The 18,141-nt window shown below is 34.9% G+C and overlaps 1 protein-coding gene across 5 annotated transcripts in view; it reads left to right on the top strand.

The window, feature by feature from the left end:
• Positions 1-18,141, top strand: part of Fatp1 (Fatty acid transport protein 1) — a 74,802-nt gene that overhangs the window by 42,827 nt on the left and 13,834 nt on the right. For all 5 annotated transcript variants that reach the window (XM_088227246.1, XM_088227243.1, XM_088227245.1 and 2 more), the window contains exons 4-7: positions 5,227-5,377; positions 8,979-9,216; positions 11,538-11,793; positions 17,041-17,242. In XM_088227246.1, coding sequence (XP_088083372.1) covers positions 5,227-5,377; positions 8,979-9,216; positions 11,538-11,793; positions 17,041-17,242 — 847 coding nt within the window. The remainder of the gene's footprint in view (positions 1-5,226; positions 5,378-8,978; positions 9,217-11,537; positions 11,794-17,040; positions 17,243-18,141) is intronic.

The following is an 18,141-nucleotide window of genomic DNA, read 5'->3' as shown; positions in this document are numbered from 1 at the left end:
TTAATCATTAATTTTATCGCGTATTAAATGTCCCGGATCGATCTGCGCGCACTTCAGCCGATCCTTCTACTACCCGAGTACGCTCAGTATGATGTAAATAAGTATTATGATATGTGATATCATATTTAAAATCAATATCCGCTATTTCAGATGTACGATGCTTTGTTGACTAGAATTTTCTCCCTTCTGCTGCGCTAGTCCCGTCAACAGAAGAGGAACAGCGGATCGTCCCATCATATTATTATCTTATATGTGCCAGATTCTTCCTCGGGCCTCGGAGCCGAAACGCCCATCATCATGACTCATGACGCATGACGGGTCGAGTTCCCGGTGCGGGAGTTACGCTGTTAATCTGATCCGTAATATTATAACTGTGGGGTGTGGGCAGATGGATACAGATCCGCTGGATCTTTAGCATGTGCGGAGTCGTTAAATCGACCAATCTTTTATTTATTCTTCAATATGCATGAAGCTGCGCGACCCATTAAAAAACGTATATAAGGTGGTATACAAATCAGAGGTTGGCAAAAATTGTCAGCTTGGACGATTTGACGATTATTCACATGCCACATGCCACATGCCGATGATCCCGTTTCGTGGCTTCTTAACATTTTCTACAGTGACCCACTTTAGACTCATTTTTCGGACACATATATATTAAATTACGACTATTGTGTAAGTATCTAACAAGATAATAAGCTAGTAGGAAAATCACAATTCCTTTGGTATTCTGAATATTGAGATATAGGTTAAGAGTTTTGTACAAAAACAGGAAAAATACTGTCGGCGAAATTTTTATTTTATTTTTTATTTATTTACTTAAGTTAGTTAATATTACATTGTATATTAACTAATATATTTACAATTATAACAAATACTTATTAAATATTTCTTACATAACTACATTATTACAATAAACATAACATTTTTTTTTTAAATCCGTAAGTTTCGAAATTATAAAAACATGATCCAAAAAAATGTTTAAAAAAATTATAACTTTTGTGTAAAATATGGAATCGATACTGGTCAATATTTATACTTTAATAACTAATGTGTAACAAGAGGACAACAAATATATAAATAGGTAATCAAGGCAAACATGCCACTGGTAAATGCAGAATATTTTTTTTTAAAAAGGGCATCCTCAACTTTATCAATTGCTCTTTTATGATAATTTTAGGAGCAAAACAAACCATCACGCCGTTTCCCGTAGGGGTAAGCAGAGAGGATAGAACGCCATATCACTCGATCTTGGCATACAGACCTCGCTTCCTCTATATTCATACATCTTCTCATGCACGCACGCCGATTATTCCTACTTTTGACATGTCCATCTTCAAGTATTTGATGGACTTGATCGTGCCATGTCTTTCTCGGTCTTCCTCGTTTTCTGCATCCATCAACATTCGCATAGTAGATCCTTTTATCCGTTATTTCGCTGTCCATTCGTAGCAACCAATTTTCGTATAGAACTCGTAAATCATGGGGCTCATTTAACCAGATATGGTATACTATGATATATAATATGATATCTAGGCACTACGCACTGTGCAGCTATTATTCCATAAACATGCACTGCTATTGTTATGTTAAATTCCTATCATGGCAATAATGGGTTGTGAAATCCTCCAATTTTTTAGATTTTCCACTTCGCCTAGTATCGAGGTGGCGATCTTTCTTTGGAGTTTCTTAAATTTTGGGATTCGTTTTTTATGGATGCTAACGCTAATTAATTCTACACATTGACAGTTAATGGAATTTCACTATAATTAGTAAGTGCTAATGCTAACAGACGCACAGATGGTGTAATAGCGGAACTTGCTATATGAAACGTAGCCGTGTCGTGCGCGGTGTGCGGTGTGCGGTTTTGGTGTCCGTCTACTCGACCGCTCACCGCTCATTAAGCACCAGTGACCAGTGCGACCACCGACTGACGCCGGAGCTGGCATACTTTCACGTAAAATATTTGATTACAAGAATTTATATTATTTTACCGAAGATTTCCCTGTCTACGAGCGAATCCGATCTCTTTCATAAATACGAAATTCAAGCGCCACTTTTCTCAAAACATATCGCGCGTATGCCTAGACCTAGCATTAGGCATTAAATTTCCAGTATTCCCCAATGAATCAAATTGTACCTAGAAAGAACGTCATAAGAGACTTGGGAATAGTTTGAGATTCTAAGCTTGTGTCGATATTCATATTAATGAAATTATTAATAAGGCATACGAAATGCTTGGTTTTTTAATGCGAATGTCTAATGACTTCAAAAATATTAAAACATTAACACTGCTTTATAACACATGTGTGAGGAGTCAGTTAGAGTATGCTTCTACTATATGGAATCCCCAATATAAGATTTATATTAATAACCTAGAAAGGATACAGAAACAATTTATGAATTTGACAAAATACAAATTTGATTCTACTCCAAATGCAATTCAAACTCTGGAGTACAGAAGAGTGATTGCAGATCAATTATTCCTATTTAAACTTGTGAACAATGTCATAGATTGCCCTATACTTACAAGTTCTTTAGAATATCTTGTGCCCAACAGGACAAGACTCCACACTACATTCGATTTGCCGATACCCAGGACAAATTCAAGAAATAATGATTTTTTCAATAGAGCAGTCATTATTACAATACCGTTCTCTCCGTCACGCAGACATTTTCCATCTTTCCTGTACTTAATGACTCGCCTACAATCTGTATTGAATGCCGCAGCGAGACTTATTTTCGGAATCTCTAAGTTCAGTCATATCACTCCACTACTTCGGGAACTACACTGGCTACGTTTTCCACAGAGGGTCGAATACAAACTCTGTTGGCTTATGTATAAGTCACTGCACAACTCGGCTCCGGAATATCTAAGGGAACTATGCATTCCAGATGAACTAGCTGACAGGGCGTCTCACGCTTAGATCAGCTACGTCTACGGCGAGAGGAAAAGTTATTATACCTCTACGCAAACAGCGCACTAAATTTGGTGAACGCGCATTTGCGGTCGCAGGCCCTATGGCATGGAATGCTCTCCCAGCAGAGGTGCGAGGCTGTGAAAGTGAAGTGATGTTTCGGAAAAAACTTAAAACCCACTTGTTCTCTAAAGTCTAAATCATTTGAATAAATCCGTAGCACGTGACAACAAAATAAATTATTTTAATTAAATTACAAATTTAAAAGCTTCAATTAAATTAACTTAACAATAGAATCACCATGTAAAGCGCCCTTGAGGTATTTTATTACGAAAATGGCGCTATATAAGTTATCCATAAATAAAAAATAATTAATATAAAAGATTACTTATAGGCGTTGTTAATACGCCTGTATAATTATATGAGTATGCTATTAAAATTGTATATTCATGTTTATGTTTTGTACCTTAAGTTTTTTATTTTCTTATTTTTAAAAATATATTTATAAATGTACCTACTCATTTATCATATTATATATTTTATTTATTATTTTTTTTAATTTTTTTAAACTTTTTTATCATTTTTTATTATATTTACATATTTTGTTTTCAGTTTCTGAATTACTAACATTTCTTAACTTTTAAATCAATTTTATTCTACTTATGGGTTATTTGATTGTGTACACTTGATTAATAACTTACACAGCCGTGGAAAATGATTATTGACGGTTTTTACAATTTAAGTTCCAATGTACCCTTATTTTCTATATGAATTATATGTAAAAACTGTTGTTTTTTTCCCAAACAAACTAATTAGATTGCTTTTTTGTGCATTGCTTTTAGCAAATAAATATAGTTTGATTTTATAGTAAATGTTTGTCCACGATTTAAATTATTTACCTACTGCCTGATGTTCTCTTCTCCTTAAACTTGTAAAATTTAAAACTCTGAAAATAATTCAAGCTTGATTGACAATTAATTATCAGAAATCATAATTATAACAAAATGTTGGTAAAAAAATATAAAAAAACTTTCGAAATAGAGATGTTCTTTATAGTTTGCTTTTCACTATAAATGGGGGGTTTCAAACTACGTTTTCAAACGTATTTTCAATGTGTAATCATTTTGTAGAAGTCTTTGTTTTAAAAAAAGGAATAACCCCTCAAGCCTTTGCTGTAGAGGCTCGTCAGCAGGTGAGAATTAGGATATGGAAGGAAGTTATGTTAAATACACCACAATACCCAGACCAACTGAGAAAAAAATAATCCTTAACTTTTTTCTTGTAACTGCCATGAATTAAACCCGCGACGCCAGTTTCACAGTTGGCCGTCTACCCAACTGCGCCACGGCGCCACGGCGCCACGGCGCCTGTCTATGATTTTCGTTTACGCAATGTATCTACAAAATTCGGTAGAATCTCACTGACGTCAATCGTTTAGCTATTTTACTTTAAAAAACTAAACGGAAGGAAGAATGAAAGAAATATGCACGAAAAAAAGTTAATGTTACACGAGAGGCCTTAGGTTTGATCCCCGCTTTGTAAAAACTTGTTTTCTGTTTTTTACAACAGAATTATTCTCGACTAAAATAAAATAGCGCCAAAATTTAAATATTTGGGTAAATTAGAAGAAAGTAAATATTTCTATTTATTTATTTTATTTATTTAACTTTTTGTACATAATGTTATTTGTACATTGGCGGGCTTATTGCCAAATGGCAATTTCTTCCAACCAACCAATTCTTATTTCTAAATTTGTTGCAACAGAGAAGGAAAACATTTTTGAGAATGGAATATGGAAGTCTAGGCATTCACAGGGCTTATGACCTGTCATTGTACCATTGTGTTGTGTGTCATTGTAACTGTATACCATTCACCATTCTGCCCATGTTTAAACATCCACATTTCCTCATCTCTTCCATCTGTTAACTTTTGTTTGGTAAAAGAGCTTAAACCTTAATCATGTGAGTGAGATTCATCCGGCTAAACCAGTTCACCTACTAAGCAAAGCAACTAAGTAAATGCCTAGACTTCCGTATCCCCTTCTCGAAAATGTTTTCGCTCTCTGTTGCAACAAATTTAGATCTAAATAACTCCCTAGGGAGAAATCCAGCTTGTCTACAAACGTTTGCACATATTCAAAACATTGTTGAGGTATATATTTCCCTGTGAATGTCTAGACGTAAATATTTCCCTTTCTGTCTCCGGTCATCCCGAAACTCGAATGCGTACTAACATTAGCAATTTAGTTGAGTAAAGATGCAATATAATAATATAGAAGACGCAATAATAATATATCGTTTCTCCACAGGGCGATGTGGAGTTACCTGAAGATCCTCATCAACGTGCGAAGGTTCAACAAGAAGAACATGACTTTACCCGACATCTTCGACGAAGTGACGGCCAAACACCCCGACAAGACTTGCTTCCTCTTCGAAGATGAAGTCTGGTCCTTCTCTAGGGTAATTTCTATGATATTTAGGAGGAATATAATATTATTATACTAAAGATTACCTACCACACGTAGATTATTATTCAAATATACATTCATTAAAAAAATCTAACACAAACATTGGGCTAGAACTGTTTGGGGTCAGAGGGGGAACAGTGTAACTTCATAATTTATTTTAGTAGAATTTATAATATATTTATTTAATAAACACTTTTGCTACAGTAAATCAGTAGATTTTCTTTTATTTATTTTATTTTATATATTTTTATTTATTTATTTTGTACATTAACGCCCAAAAGGCATTTACAAAAAAATAAAAATAAAATACGTTCTAACATACTAAATAATAAACACAGAATATACAGAAAAAATATGTGAAATTAGTTAGAAAGGATATAATAAAAAGATTTTTAAATTTAAAAAGAACAATAATAACAAAGATAAAACAGTAAGCTTTAGTTTGACTTTACTAAAAAAAAATCAATAAAATCATATTATTTGTGAACTAACGTAATTTCTGAAGTCACTTGTCACACTGTACCCCAGATCATCCGAGGGGCCTCAGAGGGTATTTAAATTATTTGCTTTCAATTTCAAAAAGTTATTCTAGAATAACCGGCAGCAAGCTCGTTTGATTTATTAAACGGCTTACAAAAAATATATCAAATAGGATATACATTTACTCACCGATGCTAAAATATTTGAGAATAGCAATGAAGACATTTTGAATCACTACTTCTCATCAACAAAAACAATATTTTGCAATTACAGATAGTGTTTTTCTGGGTTATTATGCCGTGTTTGTGGGCTTTGTATTGGCAATACAAAGCCCACAAACACGGCATAATAACCCAGAAAAACACTATCTGTATTCTGAAGGCCGTGAAAACCTACGAACCTTGATTTTGCAATTACTACAAAAATAATGAATATTATTATTAAATTAGCTCTGTGTTAAGATAGCGAATGTCGAACTTTTTGAAATAAAGGAAATATTATTACTGGTATAGTGTACCCCGTGTTACACTATTCCCCACCTGACCCTAGCGCATGAACAGTATAAATAAAATTGCGCCTTCCAATATTTTTGACTATTTTTGACACGATTTCGGTCGTTTTTGACACGATTTCACAATCGGGTTGTGGTCCCGTGGTTAGTGTCTCGGACTCACAGCTCAAAGGTCCATGGTTCGAATCCCACTCTACCCCAACTTGATTCCCATTTTCTAATAGTGAGTTATTTACAACTCGTTGAAAATGGCCCTCAAAATTAAGTATTTGGGTAAACGATAAGAACGCAATTATTTATTTTGAAAAATAAATAAATAAACATTGTCACTAAATACAAAAAACTTTTAGAAAATTAAGTGAAAATTTAAAAAAGTCAATTATGCGTCATGATAAATGATCTATTTACGTTTTATTAATAAAAAAAATAGGTGCTTTCTGTTTAAATTAGTCCGCTGTTTTAAAATATTTCATTTCTACAGTATTATTTTAGCATAATTTTAATATATTGAGTTTTAATAACTGAATAGATAATACACCAAATCTGTGGTTTTAATACTAACATTTCTTATCGTATTAAATACACCTTGCACACATAATAACCAACTCCCTTTTTTATGTACAACTTTGTCCAAATTTCAAGAGGCGTAATCGGTCGGTCGAATAGTAACAGAAACATATTACGATTTTTTGTACAATTTTCAATTAAAAAGGGTCTTCAAAATACTGTTGAGTAAAAAAAATAAATTTTTTGTACTAAAAAATTTTAATTCCCGCGAAAACGGTCCATTGCATTGGCCACGCCTCTAATTCGGTTAAATTTTGAACTTTGTGACAGTGTAAATTAAAAAAGAATCTTGACGTCACAATAGTCCAGGCCAAACATGTAGCGTTTTTGTAGAGACATATTTTTTAACAATTCGATTTTTAAAGTTACGTATGTAAACATTTCTCCACAATATCCATATTGATTTCGGAAATGCAACTAATTTTTCTAAATCCATTTTATTTCCCTCTTATATTTTAGTTACTTAAAATTTTGATGTACCTAAGTTTATTTTTATCAGAAAAAGCTTTGAAGTTTATTGTTTTTATCTATGTATTTTCCTTTTTTAAAAGCACGATTTTGAAAGAACGCCGTTTAAAAATGTGCAGATTGTATGATTTCCTTACTTTTTATCAGACTTTAAAAATATTGTTTTTAATACATCTTAAAAAGAATACAAGTTATACAACACAGATTATTTAAAAAATGTATGATGCCAATATTCTTCCAAGGTACGAAATAAAATAAAAACACAGTAGTTATCATCAACATCAGTGCATCACAAAATTAATCATTTAAACCAGCCAATGGCAGGTCATAGACCCTAGACTTATTTTTTTCTCAAAAATGTTCCATTTCTGTTGATAAGTCCCATCAGAAATATCTTTTGCTGGTCAAGACGCTCGACTCACACACGGAAGGTTCCGGGTTCGATTCCCGGTGAGAACGCAAAAATTAAAAATATTATTTTTCTCAAGCCTGGGTGTTCTGTGATGTAATTCACCACTGTAATTGAGCCTTCTGGCCTGCTGTGGTGCTAAAAAATAATATACCTAATAATAATATATACATACATATTTATCAATAATATTCAAAGCATTAATTTTGTGGTCAAACATTTTAGTAAATGTTAGTAAATAATTGTATATATATGTACCGGTTTCGAGACGTACCCGTCTCTTCATCAAGAGACGAATGCACTAACATTCAAATCCGACTATACACCTTTAATATAGTAGTAGTCTAGTCACACAAAAATATAAAACCAACGTGCTGACGTTAATAGCCAACACCGTTATAGTGCAAGTTGGCGTTGGCTGCCAACGTCATGTGTCCTTTGAGTGATGTCCAGACTAATGATAATAGTGTCCATAGTAGTAGTTATAGGACGCATTCTGTTAGTAGCTAACCTAAGTGCATGCTAGTGTCAGCTAATAACAGCATGTTTCCTATCAGCTCATAGGTTTTATGCAACTATGGTGAAGGTGTATAGTGGGATTTGCACGTTAGTGTAATGAGTGTCCTGATGAAGAAACGGGTACGTCTCGAAACCGGTAGACACAGAAAAGTCGGTATGTCGTTATACACAAAAATTTACTAACATTTAATATACCCACATATCCATAAATATACAGGGAGCGGCCAAATGATCTGGCGGTTTTAAAGTAAAAACAACACAAAAATTAAAAGTGAAACAAAATGTTTTATTACTTATTACAGAAGGGTTAGTTCGTCCAGTGTGCGGGGTTTGTTTGTGTAAACTCTCGCTTCAAGGAACCCCACAAGAAAAAAATCACAACTGCTAAGGTCTGAGAAGCGAGCTGGCCGTGTGGCCAGGAGATAACTTGGCCGCGAATCTTGCTTCTCAAAAAATCCATCATCTCATTGGGTGTATGGGCAGTTGCCCCGTCCTGCTGGAACCACACTGAACATTTTTCCGTATCTCTTTAAATGCATAATAATATACATACATAGCTATCAAGAATTGGATAATGCGGGTGGATTGAACACAGATTGATAAGTGGATCAGGCCAAATAATATAAATATTTGTTACAGTTGCAAGAGTTGTCCTATCGCATGGCTAGCGTGTTCCGCGGCCACGGATACGGGCCGGGCCAGTCCGTGGCCATCATGATGGGCAACTGTGCCCAGCAGCAGGCCGCTTGGCTCGGGTTGGCTCGCCTTGGAGCCGTGGTGCCACTCCTCAACACCAACCAGCGCGGCCGCGCCCTGCTGCACTCCCTCAAGATCGCGGAGTGCCAGGCCCTCATCTACACCGAGGAGTTTGAGCAAGGTACCCTCAACTTCTCCCGAAAATATATCAACGTAATCTAAATAATGTACTTTTAATCCGTTTAAAACTACATGTCCAAGAGATAATATTTTTACTGGGTAATATTCAGTGTTTAAAAAAAAACATCTGTACATAATTAAATTTCATATATTTTCACGGCCGTTCAGATGCATAATGAGTTTTTCTGGGTTATTATGCCTTGTGTCGTTTATACTCTTTTTTGTGTTTCGGATCCCATTACAGTGTTCACATCAGGGTTGATGTTATTTGTGTAAGATATAAAGTAATGCCGACAACAATGATGAAGTTTAGCCCTACGAGAAATTCGATACAAAAAATATATTCTTACGTGCAGTAAAAATTAGAACATTAAATTGTACAGCAAAGTTTCTTGAAAATGAATGAAAAAATAATCATCATCAGTGGTGCTACAGCCCATTGCGAGCCCTGACCTCCTCCAAAATCTGTCTCTATTCCTCCCTGCACCCCGCGGCTCTTCTTCAGTTCGTCAGACCAATTGCTCTAATGTCACTTTTCACATTATCAAGCCATCTTAATTTTGGTCTGCCTCTGCTTCACCTGCCTTCCCGAGTGGTATAAATAATATTTTTTAGGGTACGAATATCATTCATTCTTTGCACATGGCCCAACCATTGTAATCTTCTTATTTTTATGAATTGTGCAATGTTGGGTTCGCCATGCCTCTAATTCATGATTAAACCGTCTCCTCCAGACTCCGTTTTGGTTGACAGCTCCATATATATTCCTTAATATTTTTCTTTCAAATACCTTTCTTTCTTTCTTTCAAATACCATGTTTTTCATAACCCAGCATTCAGCACCATATGCAATGACCGATCTGAGGAGAGTTTTGTGGTCTTAGTTTTTCTGGTGAGCAATTTGGATCCCAGGTGTTTTAACAAGCCATTATAACATCTGTTTGCTGCAGATAGCCGTGCTCTTATCTCTGTACTATAAATGTTATCATTAGTTATTTCAGTACCTAAATATTTAAGGAGTTGACATTGTCTATGTGGTGTGACCCAACGTCAATTGGTTTATTTGTGACTTTCTTGCTAATATATATTTAGTCTTAGATGTATTTATTTTAAGACCCATGTCTCTTGCAGCCATCTCTAGCTTTAAGAAATCATCTTTCAATCCCAGGATAGTTCTGGAGATTAAATCAAAGTCATCTGCATAGGCTAATAACTGGGTGGTCTTTCTAAAAATAGTTCCTGTTGTTTCTACTCCTGCTCCGCTTATGGATTTTTCTAGAGCAATATTAAACAACAGGCATGCCAGTACATCACTTTGCCTTAGACCGTTGTACATCTGAAATGGATCTGATTTGCTGTTTTGAACCTTCACCAAGCATTGTGTTATAGACATTGTCATCTTAGTAAGTCGTATTAGCTTTTTAGGCATCCCCAATTCAGCCATCGCCTCGTAAAGCTTCGACCTCTTGATACTGTTATTTGCCGATTTAAAGTCAATAAACATGTGGTGGGTCTCACGTTATATTCCAGCATTTTTTCCAGTATGACCCTCAATGTAAATATTTGGTCAGTAGTTGATCTATTTGGTCTGAATCCACTCTGGTATTGCCTTACTATACTTTTTTCAACATGTGGGAGAAGTCTTCTAAATAGGAATCCATCAAAAACTTTATAAGCTGTGTCCAGCAGTGTTATGCCTCTGTAGTTATCACAGTTCATGGCATCTCCCTTTTTGTGCAGGGGGCATATAACACTGATGTTACTGTCTGGTATTGTTTCCATTTCCTATATAATTTCCTATATTGAATAATTAAGTCATGTAGTTCTGTGCGAACACCACTGCCGCCACATTTGAGCAGTTCTCTGGGGATATTATTATGCCCAGGTGATTGATTGTTTTTAAGACATTTTATTGAGTAACATATTTCATCCTTTGTGGGTGGTGTTTGGGTATTATTGTCTTCACCCAAGTTTACATCTATTGTATTACCTGTTGTGTCAGAGCCTCCATTAATCAGCTCATCAAAATGTTGCATCCAGAGCTTTAGACTATCTAGTTTATCATAGATAATATCACTCACTTTTGATCTTCATACGACAAGTCTTGGTTTAAATTCCTTTCTCCGTTCATTGATGCTTTTGTAAAATTTTCTAGTTTCGGAAAGTGATCTCGTTGTAAAAGTGATTCTATGGAACGTATTTTAATAATTTTGATTCATTTTTAACACTATGAGGTAGGATTAAGCAAAAAATTCAAAGTAAAACTTTACCAAGATGTTAAATTTATTATCTATTAAGCCATTAATGAAACACGATTTCGCAGCCGTGAAGGATATATCATCGGAGTTGAGTCCCTCTCTGTCTCTGTACCGCTGGCGGATCGGAGGGGCGGGGGTCGTGGCTGTCGGGGCGGGGGCAGGCGAGGGGGGCGCGGTAAAGGATCTGCAGCCGCTGCTGGACGCGGCGCCGGCGACGCCCGTGCCCCTCCCTCCCGGGCGCTCCTTCTACGACAAGGTCCTGTACATCTACACCTCCGGCACCACCGGGCTTCCCAAGGCTGCTGTCATCACTCACTCTAGGTGAGACGTCTCGCATTGTTTTAAATGAACTAAGAAGTTCCATGTTTTTTTCCTTTCAGTGCTGCAGAACAGCGTTCATTTTATTTTATTTTTTATTTATTCATATACAAAAATTTCTATGTTGAGATGGGATGAATAATATACTACGATAATATCATTATTATTTGAACCGGGTTGTGGTCCTGTCGCTAGTGTCGCGGGCTCACAAATAAGAGGTCTGAGATTCGCACCCCGCTCTACTACAACTTGGTTCCCATTTTCTAATAGTGAGTTATTCACAACTCGTTGAAAATGGCCCCCAAAATTGAAATATTTGGCTAAATCATAAAAATGCAAAAATGTATTTATTAAAAAAAAAAAAATTCACTGTCCTCACCTAGTAGCGTATAGGGCACTGTATCGGCACTCTAATTGCAGCGTATCTAGATCATTTTTGCTATATGGAAGGTAAGGTGATCGGTCTTACACTTCAGGTGTCAGTCCACCCTGCCAGGCGTTAAACCCGGGACCTTAAGAATAGCCAACCGTTTCACGAGGCAGACACATCTATACTCGTTTTCCCTTTTTAGTGTGTATCTGAGTCGAGACACAGAATCTCCAACCTCCAACCTTTCTATATTAGCATTTTACTATTTTGAAACCAAAAATATGTGTTCAATGTGCTGGACTTTGGCGTGAAGATATCTGACAATTACAACATTTGGTGAGTGCGTGGAGAAGGGGAAATTAATTGTTTGTTTTGATGATTTTTTTTAATACAGAATAAAGTCCCATGCCGAAGGAAACATTTTACAATAAGTATAATGAAAGATGCCTTAAATGAGTTATTTAACATAGTTAACATAATAAGAAAATAAAAACGTAATTAATCTAATTAACCAAATTATCATCGTAAAAATAATAAGCAATATAAACTAAAATAAACTTAATAAATTCATATAGACTTGTAGACAAAATTTCATAATCAGGAAACCAATTTTTACCTATTTGGCTTGATCCACTCATCGATCCGTGCGCAACCCACAGTATCCATTTCCTAATAACAATTTTATATTGTGAGTACTTACTAATTGTTCTTATAGACAATGGATGTAGACTTTAACCAAAAAGTAGGCAGATCCTCTTTGGCCGAAATTTGTATTAATTTTTAATTGTTTTTGCAGCATCAGGGTGGAGTATCTAGTAACTCTTGTATTTGTGCAATGAGTTACGGAAGGTAGAGAATAATGTTTGTGTGCGAACAGTAACAGAGCTTTTACATAAAGTTGTTTTACAGATGTATGTAACAATAAAATAAGTCCTGACTTAACAAAGGAACGATCCATGTATTGTAAAAAAATGTATGCAAAAAATAAAAATATTTCATTATAAAAAAATTCAAAGTATTTAGTATAAAGGTAATTCAAGGACAGACAAAAGTGTGTAGTATAGCAGATACATCTGAATCCATTTAGTTGTTTTTAATATCTTATCGGGTGAGGTGAAAACCAGTTTTTCAAGAGCTTTGTTGTGAGGATATTGGCAAAAGCAACCGAGTTTTTTTAAAATGACCTTATAAGTTTTATTTTATTTTAAGCTATCCGCAATATACATCTTTATCACTTGTGGTGAAATAAATCAAAACAAAATGTTTTCAGTCCAGGGCACCCACTTCTTTTTTTTTATTGAATATTATTGAATGCTAAACCCAGTTGACCCTTCCAAACATACATACTTTTAAATTGATATTTTTGTTCTTACCAACGTAAAAGCCCCTCAAATCATTGCGTTTATCAGTACTTTCGGACTGATCATTAAGCTCACTCGATGAAGTTAGAAGAGACGTTAAACATTTGTCAACATTGGTCATTTCCTCTTCGAAACTACAGGCGCTTTGTTCTGTACCTAAAGATGATCTACTGCCAATGTGATCGTTTTCATCACCACTTGAATCAAACTTATTTTATTCGCATTCATGGTTTTCTTCATTTAGTAACGCTTCGATATCCTCTGCGGTTAGTTCCGAAGACATTTTAAATATTCTAAATCTAAAATAAATTAAAAAAACTTAAGAAAACAAATAACATCATCATCATCATTCCCTTTCCGCACCTAGTGGTGCATATTGGTACACCAATCGCAGCGTATCTTGATCATTTTTTTGTTGCATGAAGGTAAGATGATCAGTCTAACGCTTCAGGTACCAGTCCGGGGACTATGAAATATTCTAGTGTGAAAAACACCTTTTAAATAAATATTTCGTATCATCTATGCCGGGAATCGAACTAGAGACCTTTCGCATGATAGGCAAATGCGCTGACTATTACACCACGAAAATAACACTTTAAAGAGAAAAGGAATATCATAATATTTTATTTTATTGAAATAAACGGCACTTCAGTGCCTTTTACATATTAGTTGCAAATAGAATAATATACTCGTACATACACGTAAGCAGAATTATAAGTAAAAGGTAGCATTTAAAACAAATTAATACTCAACAGTTATTTTCAATAATTTGTTATTCATTATTAGGAAGTCTGAAAAGATAAACTTAGTTCTGATCTACTGGAAGCGGGAACTATTGAAATTTACAAAATTCATGAGTAATGTTTGAAATAGTTACAGCTGTTTAAAATTGCCCCGGGTCTGTCAGACCCTTCCCGGCATACGGAGGGTTAAATAAACAGAATACACATAATTAATATGTTTTTACAACTAATTCACACATTGTCACAATAAAGTGTTTAAAATATTTGCACAACACATTGCCTCATTAGTATACAGTGGCTAAATGATTTTATGATATTTACCATACATATTTGTAAAACTTTCACTGTCTAGTTTATAACTGTGTCGATTTGATATTTGATAGAAAAAGATTTAGACGGAAAAAATTCATTGAAATGTGTTAAATGAACTTTGTTTGCGTGTAAATATATGAGTAATAACTGTGCGCAGGCACACTTTGTCCATAATATCATGACAATTTTAGCAATACGCGTATTGCAATATTATAATGAAAATACTATACAAATCATTCCATCAACAATAGTAACCTTGGACTTGGATCAATAGCTCGTAAAGTTCTGAGTCCAATAACCCCATCTTGGAGATGACTTTAATCAAGGTTGATGCTAATCCTCCGTGGCCAAATATCATTGTTAGCTAACAACACTGCAAGTCATTTTGTCCTTTTTGCAGGACGATGAAAAAACTGCTTATTTTTATTTATTTATTTATATATACGCCCAATGGGCATTTTTAAGGACATATTTAAACATAGAAAATTATTATTAGATGTTTACTAACTGAGATGGATATGTTCTCATCATCACTATGGCAGCATCATCTGCATGGCATGTGATGTTAATGACCTTTTTTTTTTTTTTTTAAAAAAAAAGAAATATTTGCGTTCTTATGATTTACCCAAATATTTAATTTTGAGGGCCATTTTCAACGAGTTGTAAATAACTCACTTTTAGAAAATGGAATCAAGTTGGGGTAGAGTGGGATTCGAACCACAGACCTTTGGTTCGTGAGTCCGAGACACTAGCCACAGGACCACAACCCGATCACAACCCGATCCTTATCTCCCTAAGTAGATTCACTCCTTTTTTCATTTTTAAAAGCGTTTTTTTATATATTTATTCTGTTTGTGTAAGAAAAGGTTTTTGTCGGATATATTCTTGTGCTATATTTAGTTATAAAGGTGCTAAACTTGCTTTGTTTCTTTGTTGTTCTCAATATGTTCCTCAATACCTTAAGGAACTCTGCATTCCGGATGAGTTGGCAGATAGGCGCCTCACTCTCCGCTCAGCCTCCTGTTCTGCTGTAGGGAAAATAATACTACCCCCAGAGTTCCAAATTTGGTGATAGAGCTTTTGCAATAGCCGGACTTTTGGCGTGGAATGCCTTACCTTCAGAACTACAAAATTGTGCAACAGAATCGCTTTTTAGAAAAAAATCAAAAACTCATTTATTTGTGAAATCGTTTCCTGATTTGAAAAGTGCTACTGCTTAAAAGGAATACAAACATAGTACATATGTGTATGGGTAATTTATAAAATTAGTGTGTAAGTGAAAAGTAATTAAGAGTAAGCTGATAGAATTAAGTATAATGCACAGCGCCCTAGAAGCGATTATTCACGAAAACGGCACTATAAAAATTGTCATAATTTATTATTATTATTATGATGTGTTATTTTTTAAACTTTAATATTATTTATGTCCTGAATTGAGTTGTTGTAACTCCTGGGAATGTAATTCAACGTATTATACTTGTAAAATACTTTGTGTTATATGATTTATAAATAAATAAAATAAAATAAATAAATAAAATTATAAGGAAAGTAGAAAGACAATGGTATATAGTAGACTTGGTGGGAGTGGAAGCGAGAGAGAGGTTTATAATTGAATTTGGTCGTTTGAAAGAAGATAACTTGTTATCAAAGAAATCAAGACTCGTACGTTTGTTGGCAGACCTAAGAATTCTGGGCATTGGGGAATGAAAACCATAGTTAGTTCTATGGTTTTCGGTATGAAATAGTAAGTTTTGTCTGAGGTTTCTAGTTGGGATATTTAATTTTACTGAGCTCAGTAGTTCAGGCGCATCAAAGAGGGAGTTGAGAATTTTAAATAGGACTAGAAGGTTGAATTTATTTCAACGGTCTTGAAGAGAAGATATATTTAATCTAGTTTCTAACTCATTGTACGTATTATTTGTGTTGAAAACTCAACTAAATTACGCCTTTTAATGTATTAATATGAAAAATTTATCCATAAACTGTTGCCCACCAAAAATGTCATACTAAATTTCCTTTTTAATTCAATAAAAAAAGCAGTTTTTTCATCGCCCTGTAAAAATAACAGAAATGACACACGCGGTGCTGGTAGCTCAGAGACGACATGCACCTAATCATCGTCATCATTTCCCTTTCCACATGCAGTGGTCCATATGCTACTGCATTTGTAAATGCGGCTTAATTCAATCATCTGTTAGGTGCCTATAAATAACCTTAAAAATAAATATTTCACGTCTGCCCTCCCGGTAATCAAACCTAACCCTCAAGAGCGGTAGACAAATGCGCCATCCACTACGCAACGAGGGGGACTTACCTCCGCTTGATTTCCGATCCACTCGGCGTGAAAATCAATCAAAACAATAAATCAAATTTCCAATGTTCTACGCGGATTCTCGGTCCCGGTTGTGTCAGCTCTTGTTCTTACCCTCCGACTTGTGCCATAATAAAATAACGATGCACGCAGGTATTACTTCCTGGCTGCCGGTATCCACTACCTGAGCACCATCCGCCCCGAAGACATTGTGTACACACCGCTGCCGCTGTACCACACAGCCGGAGGAGTGACGGCCGCAGGACAGGCTATAGTGTACGGGAATACGGTGGCCATGCGGAACAAGTTCTCCGCCTCCAACTTCATGAAGGACTGCATCAAGTTCAATGCTACGGTAAGCATTAGAGATGTTTCGTAAATATATTTTTTATTTTAGATTTATATTTGAAACTCTAACTTTGTGGTTATTTTGTCTTTGTCTTGCCTACCCTTCATATACTGAGCCTACTCCTAGTAATAGCAGAATTTGCCAGAGTGTTTTTTGTGCTATGTTGTAAAATATGAAATATATGTATAAATTAATAAATAAAAGATATAAAAAATACAGTTTAAATAAAAATAGAAATGTTTTTGATCGCCAACCGGTTTTGAAGTTACACGAGCTTCCTTATCAAGCTATAATTTAGTAATTAATCTTTTATAATTTTAACAGTGTCTACTAAATTCTACATCTAATACATTATGGAGGTAATAAGTCGAGTCTTCGTGTCTTGTAGTATTTTGTGTTTGTGGGGGGGTGTATGAAGAAGACTTGAGGTGTCTAATTAATGATAAATTTTCCGAATCGTGAACCGTCTTATCATAATTGTAATAAAAACCTTAACCGGTTTCTCTATAAACAAAAAAAGACGCCGGACTGAAGGTTCCATATGTTGAAAATAAAACATTGAAATTAAACAACTTAAAAATCTTAGAAATTACAAAAGTTATAAACCGCGGGTGTCACAGTTTAATTACTATAAATGTCACTTCTCTCCTATCCTCACTTACTCCCGAAGTGGATCTTCTGAAAATCCCAGTCTACATAAAATTATTTACACGGATAGCAGAAATCATCCTTCATAGGATGAATTGCCAAAAAAAATATTTTTAATCAAAACCCCCAAATTTCTTTCTTCTCTACCCTCATGAGAAGATTCAGAATAGCACCCCTGGTTAAATACTGTTTTTTTAGTAACTTTAAATTTGTAGGCATCATTCTTGAAAATCCTTTTTTTTCATTTAAAATTTCAT

The sequence above is a fragment of the Micrasema longulum genome, unplaced genomic scaffold, assembly GCF_059751315.1.
Source record: "Micrasema longulum isolate JH-2025_06_02 unplaced genomic scaffold, ASM5975131v1 h1tg000494l, whole genome shotgun sequence".
NCBI classification, from domain to species: Eukaryota; Metazoa; Arthropoda; class Insecta; order Trichoptera; family Brachycentridae; genus Micrasema; species Micrasema longulum.
Note: the sequence above shows the minus strand (reverse complement) of the source record. Positions and strands in the feature narration are given on the sequence as shown.